Source organism: Zootermopsis nevadensis, unplaced genomic scaffold, assembly GCF_977971745.1.
Source record: "Zootermopsis nevadensis isolate Lab colony 2312 unplaced genomic scaffold, Znev_1.0 Znev_ptg000007l, whole genome shotgun sequence".
Classification (NCBI taxonomy): domain Eukaryota; kingdom Metazoa; phylum Arthropoda; class Insecta; order Blattodea; family Termopsidae; genus Zootermopsis; species Zootermopsis nevadensis.
Window position 1 is genome coordinate 5,311,121 of NW_028259139.1, and position 10,644 is coordinate 5,321,764.

The 10,644-nt window shown below is 34.3% G+C and overlaps 2 protein-coding genes across 7 annotated transcripts in view; one reads left to right on the forward strand and one right to left on the reverse strand.

Annotated features, from left to right (window-relative positions):
• Sptz (zinc finger FYVE-type containing 26 spastizin) overlaps positions 1 to 8,571 on the reverse strand; it is a 37,868-nt gene extending 29,297 nt beyond the window's left edge. The window contains exons 1-8 of one of the 4 annotated variants that reach the window (XM_022062793.2): positions 8,284 to 8,570; positions 7,552 to 7,747; positions 5,725 to 5,980; positions 4,480 to 4,877; positions 3,805 to 3,975; positions 2,418 to 2,646; positions 1,806 to 1,946; positions 850 to 954 (exon numbers count right to left, since the gene is read on the reverse strand). In XM_022062793.2, the coding sequence (XP_021918485.2) occupies positions 850 to 954; positions 1,806 to 1,946; positions 2,418 to 2,646; positions 3,805 to 3,975; positions 4,480 to 4,877; positions 5,725 to 5,980; positions 7,552 to 7,747; positions 8,284 to 8,429 (1,642 nt within the window). In that variant the 5' untranslated portion in view covers positions 8,430 to 8,570. Of the gene's footprint in view, positions 1 to 849; positions 955 to 1,805; positions 1,947 to 2,417; positions 2,647 to 3,804; positions 3,976 to 4,479; positions 4,878 to 5,712; positions 5,981 to 7,551; positions 7,748 to 8,283 lie in introns of all 4 variants that reach the window. The other 3 variants (XM_022062786.2, XM_022062809.2, XM_022062802.2) reach the window with 3 other exon arrangements.
• Positions 8,477 to 10,480, forward strand: LOC147874587 (uncharacterized). Of its 3 annotated transcripts, none has more exons than XM_087344067.1 (3): positions 8,477 to 8,590; positions 9,474 to 9,701; positions 10,123 to 10,480. In XM_087344067.1, exons 2-3 carry the CDS (start codon positions 9,485 to 9,487, stop codon positions 10,260 to 10,262), a joined length of 357 nt encoding a protein of 118 aa, XP_087200193.1. In that variant the 5' UTR covers positions 8,477 to 8,590; positions 9,474 to 9,484; the 3' UTR covers positions 10,263 to 10,480. The 3 variants fall into 3 exon arrangements, with proteins under 3 accessions (XP_087200193.1, XP_087200192.1, XP_087200194.1); XM_087344066.1 differs by having other exon boundaries at positions 8,588 to 8,727; XM_087344068.1 differs by lacking the exon at positions 8,477 to 8,590 and adding an exon at positions 8,987 to 9,265.
• Positions 10,481 to 10,644: the final 164 nt, after the last annotated feature.

Below are 10,644 nucleotides of genomic sequence, written 5' to 3' on the forward strand. Positions count from 1 at the left end.
GTGGAAATATACTGATTTTGATAAATACCATATTAATATATTTATATGTCTGCAAGGAATGACATCAAAGTCTTGATACATTGCATACTAGCAAATCCTATACTTAAATAAAGATAAAATATACTGATACGAAAAAGCCATGCTCCAGACAGTATTCAAACAACGCGAGTATAACCACAAGCCATTTTCTTATGAGGCATGCTACACCTTAAAAGTATCTCAGCACTTTAAAATGAAAATTAATTTAGTGAATCGTGCAAACTCAATGCCAGGCTCAAACTCACGAAAGACCATTAATTACTTAAGATGAATAATTTCTTTAATATGACCTGTTGCCATATAAAATTTCATTTGCCTTAGACAGTCTACCACAAAACAAAATGTCAACATTGAATGGTGCTAGAGATTCTCCAACTCAGGCTGCCATGTTAGTATTACTGCAGGTAGGAATTAAAAATTAATACCATGGTGGCACCCTGTGTCAAAACATTCATACCAACTTCCATGGAAATCTGTTAAATGGTTTAAAAATTATTCAGTAATATTAATTAAATAAAAAGATTGACAAAATTACGCTTGTAGTATGAGTTTTAATTCTTGAGTTGTTAACACAGCTTATGAGTAATCATATGCCTTGGAAAATAAGTTTTAGAATATTGTTGACAAGACAAAGGACTGTGGAAAATGATCATACTTCTTCTGATTTATTCTATAAGTTTACATTATAAGTTACACATAAACAGAAATACAAAAACTAAAATTTCTACAATATTTAAAATTAAAATAAATGCACAAATAGCAATGAAAACACAAAACCAGTGACAGCAAGTATGAATAAAATACACATACCTGATGGATAGTTATGTATAAAATAAGCTGGCACAACAGGAATCGTTGATGTCAATGAGACATCACTTTTTGATGAAAATGAACTAGACCTGTACATTTTCTTGCCTGAAAATATTACAGATTTGGGTAGATTTCAGGTTATATTTTCAACTTGGTAAATCTGTAAGGGGTCTTAAACAGGAAGCCAAAAACATCCACAGCAGTCAGGTATCATTATCCTTATAAAGCAAGTTAAATGCAGACAGTAACAATCCCTTTCCAAAAGTTGAGGTTATGTCTTTCAAAACTGTGGCAACAATTTGCATGTAAGAAAATGTACACACTTTATATAGAAAACTGTAAATAGCTTAGCAAAATTTTTGAACTCAGAAAATTGTTGCAAAAATTTTTGAGTGTTAAGTAAAACCACATTTTTTGACAAGGGAGCAATGTATAACAGTACCTTTTTACAAATATCTGTCGCAAATAACAGTTTATTCCCTTCACTGCTAGAAAGTGTTTCACAGCCTCAAGGACTAGTATAGGCAGTAAGAGTTAGTTAAAAACCTGATATAAGTTGAATTGACAACACTTACCAATATGAAGTCCCACATAGTAAATACTGTAGACTCTGGCATGCTATGAAGTTAATTCTATAAGTAATGCAAAGCACCACATGCTAAATGCAAGCCTTGATTTGATCATCCCTTTTAACTAGAGCATAGTATGTCATCAGGCTGTAATGGAAGAGATAAACAGCTTCCAAATATGGAGAGCAGCTGTGAATATAACGAATGAACAGATACAGAGAATTGACCACTGGTGGTCCTTCAGCTTGGGGGTTGGGTAGTGGCTAAATCTCCTCACCATAAAAAACCAGAATGTTACAAAATGTTACACAGAATGGCATCACAATATTCAGCTTAAAGGCAAGAAAGCGCCACAGCAAACTTCATTACACAAATAGCTTCACTCACTCAGACGTTCAATTTCCACCGATGCTTGAAAAATGGCAAAAGCCTTCCTCAAGACACAAAAACCATCAAACGTTTTGAGCTCCCAAGAATTATTTCCAACTTCATTTATTGTGCCATGTACTTTATTTATATTTGGAAAACCTGAAATGAAATGAAACATCTAAACAAAGAAATGTTTTAAGTACTTTATGTTGTAGATACAGAACATCACTGCTGTCACATTACAAACACTGCCAATATGCAGGGTATTAAAATTAATATGGCGATGTACATTTCTATATGTATTAAAGTGCAATACCATCAATATTTATGTAATGATCTTCTCTATAACAATCAATCACCATATAACAAACAAATTTTTTTAATGCCAGCATAACGCTAAATCTTTATCATTTGTTAAACTTTAGTAACATTTTAAATTGTACTCATCTGTATACTTTGTACTTGTGTATTATTCCATATCGTCTTGTTAGTCTGACTAAGTTTTGGATGTGTCCATGTGTACAAAGCTTACATTTCACTTTATGAAAGTTTGATTCTGCGTTAGAGTATGATAACCTAATATAAAAAAATAAAACTTTGGAAATGCTTCAGCAAATTTCATAAAATTACCTTGATCATTATTCGAAAGCAGTAACATCCTGGCTTCATTCAACTCTAAATCCTCCAAACCTGCAGTTCTCCGCAACACCTCTAGGGTACTGTGTTCCATTGTCAGCTCTAGAAAGTCTCTGTTGTTCAAAGAATATCTATGACCATGATCCTTACACCATTTCACTACCAATATTTGCTGGTCCACAACAGAGCATAAGGATGAAAACACTGGATCATTCAAGCCCTTCTGCAACAGCAAGTACAAGAGATCAGAAATGCAGTGAAACCAGAGTACACAACACATGAAAGTAAGGGGACAACAAATATACATACATAATATAGAGTGAATAAAACCAACAACTATTAACACTATAATGGACACTATTGCCAAACGCGTTTCGACCTCAAGAGGTCATCATCAGTGGCATCAGGGAAATTAATACATATAGTCAAATGGTTCGAGCAAATTTCATAATTAAAATGAAAGGTAATTGACAAGATGACTGCACTAGATGCTGTTATTCACAGGAGTAAAACTCGCACTTAGCTGTTGATCCCGTTGTACGGTGGCCGTTGCTAGTCTCGGCGAGCTGTAGTTGTGTCGTCTGTACCTGTGAACTCCAGAACCGTCCACTGATGATGACCTCTTAAGGTCGAAACGCGTATGGCAATAGTGTCCATTATAGTGTTAATAGTTGTTGGTTTTGTTAACTCTATATTCTAATACACTACACGGTATGCAAAGTTTTAAGATTATGCATACATAAGGTGGAAGAGCGAACAGCATTCTTAAAATAAAGATATAACACAAATACATAATTGGAATGTCATGTTTTCAAAATTTTGCTTTTGGAGCCTCAGGATTTGAAGCACAAAAACAGAACTGCATGTTTAAAATTGAAAATGTTTTAAGTTATTATGACAACCACCTTTCTTTGATGAGAAATTCAGCATTCCTCATAACTAAAAATTAAATGAATAGCTGACTAGTAGTAGTAAAGAGCTTCAGACTTGCTACTACAGCTCTGCTGCTGAAGTTTTGCATTAAATTTATGGAATAAAAATTCATAGTAAGTTAAAAATAATGTTAAATCTTTAAAAAATTAAGATCCTTTAAAGCATCTTAATTCAAACACAAAATCAATGGGAACATCATGTTACCTCCAATCATTCAAAAATGTAACACCATTTAAAACATCCCTCTGTGGCATTTTTGCACCTTTTATATGCATTATTGTGGCACCAATGGGAACATTCAAGTTCTAATATTACAAAACTTTTCCAACAGCAGATTATTAAATCTTGAAGGAAAACATCACGCCATGACTGAATGAGCGGCTTATTTCTTGAAATATGACATTATAAAGGTTAGGAGTAAAGAAAACAATAATCATCACATACATACCTTGCACTGTTCAAGGAGAAAGCTCAAGACGGCAAATATTTCATCTCTGTCAGAGAAATTCTTCCATACATGAATCAATATGAATGGCCACAATTTACTCATTGTATGATGTAACAAAAACTTTTTCACTGCTTCAGTTTTACCGCACATCAGGAGGTGACTGCATATATCCTAAAAAAATAAAACACAGCACACACAAGAATTGTACAGGTAGTTCCTTTGATAATGAAAGGTGTTTGTGCTCTGCCATCAGCTAAAGACCTGACAAGGCACTCACTACATCTCATTGTCACCTTACACAACTGCCTTGTCACAGTCAGTCACCGATGAGTTAACATTAACTTCCAAAACCAAAGGAACTCCCTGTATATTAACTCAATGGTTTTCTTTGCTGTGGGATGCCCACCTATTCAGGTAGTTGCACTTACTGATTAGGCGTGCCCATTTAAAAACATACTTGCATACTGGGTATGTACTTAAACTGTCATCTGTACCATACTCGGTGGTCTTCATTACTGTTAACATAAGAGCACTAGTCTGTTCCTATCAATATTAGACAGACTTTTAGACAACTATGTATTTTATGTAATAATTTTCACATTTAAATAAAAACTGTAATACTTAAAAGTAGCAGAACTAAAAAATGATTATTTCAACTAAACACTTATAACTTACCACAATATCTTCAATCCAATGCTTTTCTTGTTTCACAAGGCGCAGGAACATTTCTTCAATTTGTATATTCCCAAACGAATCTAAGAACTTGGTAGAGATTTTCTGGAGACCCAGTGTATCACTGACAGTACTCTGTCTCTCATACCTATCATCTTCCAGTTTCATGAGCAGTTTTGCCAGTTTAAGCTTTCTCCGTGATAAAACACCCAGAAACAAGAGTTGTCGTGAAACAAGTCCTGATTCACACACATCCAACAATCGAGGATAGAAACGTTCAACAAGATTTTCTTCTTTGTCTTCCGACATTTCAAGCAAAGAAATAATGCACAGCAGTGTGTTGCACAGATCTTCCGTACTCTGGTCATATATGGGAGCTCCGAAGACATCTAATACATGAGCTAAAATAATTTACACAAAAATTAATAACCACGGAACGTTGAGAAAGACCAACCAATAAATCAAGTAGGTCCAAGAAGAATTTATGATACCTATCTCCTTTAAGGTGCTTTAATTTACATGGCAAGGCCAACAGAAACTATAAACTGTAATTGCACAATTTTATCATCCATGTACATACATACTTTCTAATAGCAGATTCCAACATTACATTTTCTATATAATGTTGAGGGTCGGCATGACAGCCATAGGTAACAGTTCAAATGCTAAAGTGTATGTTTTGATATAAAATTAAGCATTCTAAAGGTAAAGTAAAGTTTGTCCCGCTATGTGCCATACAGGCGCTTGGGGTGAGTGGAGGTATAGCTCCTCTCTTTCTTGACCTCGGCACTAGATGGGGGTTAGTGGTCAGCATCACGCCCCGGCCGGCTTTACCCCCAGGAAAGGACCCCGGTACCCATTGTAGAGGAGGCTGGGTGGGCCCCAGAGCTGATCTGGACGCAGAGGCCAGAGGAAAAATCCTCTGCCCCCGTCGGGGATCGAACCCCGATCATCCAGCCCGTAGCTAGTCACTATACTGACTGAGCTATCCCGGCCCATAGAATTCTACATTATGTAATTAATTTTGACTCTTAACTCCACATTTAAATACATTTACTGTATCTACATAAGAACCTCAACCTTCTGCTTCTAAGCAGGTCTCGCACCTTCTGAAAATATTTCTTGCCATGAAAAGGTTCGTCTTAAAATATTTGCAATGCACAATAAATCTTGGCACCTTTGTGTTGGAAAGTCAAAGAATGTGTTAATTATAATTTTGCAAATTAAAGCAATTACATGTTTTTATACTCATTCCACTGTTCCTGTTCTCCATTTCCAGCATACACAAGTGAAGAGCTTCGGTGTAAATGTTCTGCAATTCACAATCTACTTGCAAGAAATGAGGACACCACACACACAACAAATGCTGAATTACGGCATTTGTAGTCACTGGGTCTAGCAAGAAGCTGTTGCGTATGAAGTTGTGTGTCTCTTCTGACAGACCCTGTACCAGAGATTTCACACAATCTGCTCTAATAACCTGACCATAATGATGAAACAGTTCCTGGGGAAGAAGAAGAAGAAATATCAGTAACTACAATTTTACAAGCCATGTTAACTACATGCAACAGTCCTAAATGGATAAGTAAATTAAAATTATTGGTTTTGTATGTTAATTCTAAAAGTGAAAATCATACAATCTAAAACTTTTAATCATAATAGATCTTAAAAAATATAAAAACATTTGTTGATGAATGTAGTTTTTGCAGAATGTGACACAACACAGCAGCTGCATGTATAAAGACAACAGCTTTCTGTTCAATGTTGTAGCATATGGACCATCAGGTCCAAGCATCTGAAATTTTATAATGAAACAAGTGATTGTCTTCTGGGCTGTAGTGCCATGTAGGTTGGTAGAAGTTTACCAAAGCCTCAGAGGTCCTGCTGACTCCATCATCAGGGTGATGAGTACTCATTACCATAATAAACCTCTATCAGACTACATGGTGCTGCAATACATAAGAGCCTTTTTTGGATAATGCATAATAATCTAGTATATAAATGAGTGCTAATTATTTCCTTGTGAAAACTTTTCTATTCAGATGATAAATGCAATGAGTACAGGTAACCCTCGATTTACACCGGGGATATGTTCCTGGACGAACCGGCGAAAATGGAATCAGTGTAAATTGAAACTCTTTTTATACTGTAAATCAATGGGAAGTCAATGACATGCGATCCCGGCACCCAAACATTGACGAGTAATATAATGACATTACATTTAAAGTTCTGAAATAATGTAAATAAAATAAAAGAATTTAAAAAATATATTTTATACACTTACAATCGGCAATTCATTGGTCCCCGCAATTGACCACGATTCTTTCATGTGAATGATGTGTACAGTCATCTCTGCTGTAATGCGATAGTTGCATTCATATAAGACGCTGACCTATAGAAAATCGCGTGGTAAAAATAACCCAGGTACCTCCGCAGAGATTAAATTAGCCATTTTAAAGTTTAAAGCACCAGGAATGAAACTGCATGAGAGCAAACTCGCATATGCAAAAGTTTGCATTTCACAATCAGCTTTAACCGATTCATTGATCTCATTGGAGCAAATTAGCATTAACGATACATACATAATTGCAGAGGTGACTGTATTTATAATTTTTATCCAAAATCAGCGATGTAAGAATTACAATTTAGTATAAGAATCAGTATGAGAAACATTGTAAAACGTTATAAATAATAGCAAAATAAATTTTCTTCACTTCTTGACTTGCTAGTTTCAAAATCGGAGTTATTCTAAATCAGTGCAAATTGAGGGTTACCTGTATAGGTATAAATTTTTTTAAGAAACCTATTTTCACAGAAAATGGCTAAAATATTATCCTGAGAAATTCTACTAAGAAACACCTTTTAACCAAAAATCATGTAAATCTATTACATTATGCAGTAATATGGCTTACATTTTACTATTCTGTAGTGATTCTGATATTAAGCAAGACACCCAAGTTCCAAAATATATATCTCACATGCCCAAAGCAGGATAGTAGTTTTATAAAAACATGATACTGATGGCAGATCACTTACACAAATTACTTATCCTATGAAACCTGGTTATGTACACACCTCAAGAATGTTATAGTATGATGCAGCTTCTGGTAAACTGTATAGAATACACTGAAATTCTGTTTCTTTCTTCATAACTTCCACTTCGTTCATTGTCACAATATTTCCATCCATGATAAATGGTTTGATGGTCTGAATAAGTATTACAGCCAGCCAGCTTTGATGCCAAGGACACCTAACAATTCGAGATGAAAAGCTGAAATAAAGTAAAACTCATTATATTAAAAATATAAGTCACGACAGTTCAGTTTAACTGTGTAATTAGCTTCTTTTAAAGTATGTACAGAGTGCATGAACACAGGAGGGAATAATTCATCTCCAAAATTATAGTGACATTTGAGATACTCACTGAAAGTAATCAGAAATAATATATCCCCATTTACAGTGAAAAATCTTACAAAAAACTGGATTTGTTTCTTTCCCAGAAAATATTCTTAGGGGCATTCCTCTGACAAATACAAATTGGTAAAATCTGCACCTAGTAATAACTTCCTCTGTTACTGTACAATGAATGCATACTTATAAACAACATTCAGTACATGTCACTGCTAAGCAGCTCAAGGATAAAAAGTGTTATTTATGGTTCTTTAACGTTGCTGTTTATAAAGAAATAATGTTGCAGAAAAGTGTGCAATGCAGCCATAAATTAGTGTTTCAAAAGTGGCATTGAATAATCTTTGTGAGCAAGAAACTCTACAAATGTTATACAGATTATCAGTAAAACTGTATCACCGTTTATTGTGAGGGTCACCAGCAGCAGACCAAAGTAACTGCACCGCAAAAGCCTTCTTTTGTGGATCAACAGGTTCGTCTTCACGAAGAAGCCCTGTAACAACACTCCAAAGTCCATGTCGTAGATAGTAACAGATTTTGTCCATTTTATGTTTCACAATTCTCTCTGAACTTTCGTTTCATATCCTCCGTTAACATACGTATAACAAAATAAAGTATGAATAATGTAGACATTTCACAACATAAAGACTGCGCCATGTTTAAATTGCAATACTGTAATCGCATTTATAGTCAGCTGATTACTCAGGTATACCAACGATGAATGGTTATTTGCAAGTTTCTTTAAGTGTGAAAAATTATGCAAAACTTTTCCATTATCTGAAAATAGAGATGTCGTGAGATCATATATAAACATTCAAATATTTTTATATTATAAACGATAGGGTAGGATTTCCATATATTATAATTAATATGCAGCACATTTGTTATAGACGATATTGAGGTTAAGGTGCGATTGTACTGACCTGATGTTACTAAAAATGCTAGGTTATGTTAGATTAAATTAAAATGATCTTAGATTAACTTTATTTGTTTTGTTTGTCATTAGTAATTTTTGTGGGTGGAGAGTTCTGACTTGTGGGGCTCAATATCCCATGGAAAATGCTTGACAATTTTGAATATCTTCCTCATTTCGTCTTCCTCCATCAAGGAGGATCAGATGGGCACATGAGTAATGCATACAAAATTATAGTTGTTTACCCTGGATGAAGACACCATTTGGAAGACCCAAGCATATATGGGAGAATAATATTAAATTTCATCTTAAGGAAATAATATATGATATTTCTGGAATCATATTGCTCTGGATGATGACTGATGGCAGGCTGTTGTGAACACAATAATGAACCTGCAAGTTCCATAAAAGGCAGGGAATTACATGGACTGGCTTGGTGACAGCTTCTCAAGGATTCTGCTTCATGGGGTTAATTACTTTACAGTTTTTATTGTCTCATCATTAATATTGATCTTTTACTTCTTAATTTATAGGATAGGAATTGGTAGGAGGTGGTTGTGAATATAGTAATAATACCTATTCATCTTCTGACAGTATATTTTATTTAAGTTAGACATAAACTCATATATGCCTCCACTGCATGGAATAATTCACAATATTCATGTTTCATTAACAGGTGGGCCTACAATGTTTTACTTCAAATGGCTTAGGCGTTTCATTAGAAGACATACAAATCCCATACCTGTTGATAGAGCTGCAACTGTTAAAAAGACATTATCTGTTGCTTATATGCTACTTGCATGGAATGCATTTGGTTTTGTATGTTACATGATCTATACTGGACGTGGTGACTGGGCTAAATATTATGGTTATAAATCTGAAGCTGAAGCTTCAATCCCACCTGGTAAGATTTAAATTAATGGGTATTCCAGGTTCTTATATCAGGATGCAATATGGTTTTGTTAAACAATAAAAATGTTTAAGATAAATTATCTCTGTGCTTAGGTTAAACAGAAGAGTAGTAATGGCTAGTTTTGGTTAATAGTCTACAAACTATAAACTTTGCAGTTGTGAAATGAGCTACAGAACAAACCATATGTTGTAATTCCCTGATCATTCTGGGTAAAACCTGTAATCTCTCTGAATTTATCTGATACATTAATTGGCTCATAACAGCTGCACATCTAAATTGGTCTTGATTTAAAGTGGAAGGAAGGCACTGTAAGTCAGACTGAGTTATGTTAAAGACAGTGCTCTTTTATAATACAGTAAATTCAGTTACATAATACTGTAGCAACATAAGTTTAATATTATTATTGTTACAGCTCAACAGTGGGCCAGAACTTTGAAAATAGATAAAGCAAAAGTAATTCGGTTGAGAGGACTACACAAAGAATATGATTATGATTATGAAAATGAAGACCTGAAAGAAGGAAAAGAAGAAGTAAACAACTTGGAAAAATAATACTGTTAATATTATGATTTGTATTTGTCCATATGTCCAAAAACAATTCTCACACTAATGCTAGTTCAGTACAGAACTTAAAAAGTGTAAATGGATTTGAATGCAAGATAAACTTGGGAAGTTATTTGTAACACCTTGTTCTTCCCTCAAGTTATACTGGCATTTAAATGTGGTAGTTCAGTAGACTTAAATAAATAAAATATTTAAATTACAAAACATTTTCCCCTAAATATTATTCTCAGTTCAAAATGTTGGGCATGCAGTAAGTTCTGGCTTTTTCCTTGTACCTAATGCAGGTAAGTGAATTTTGTCTGGGAAGTGTTATAGTTAAATGAATGGTGCACTTAATAATTGATTAGTAATAATATACCTTTAATCTGAA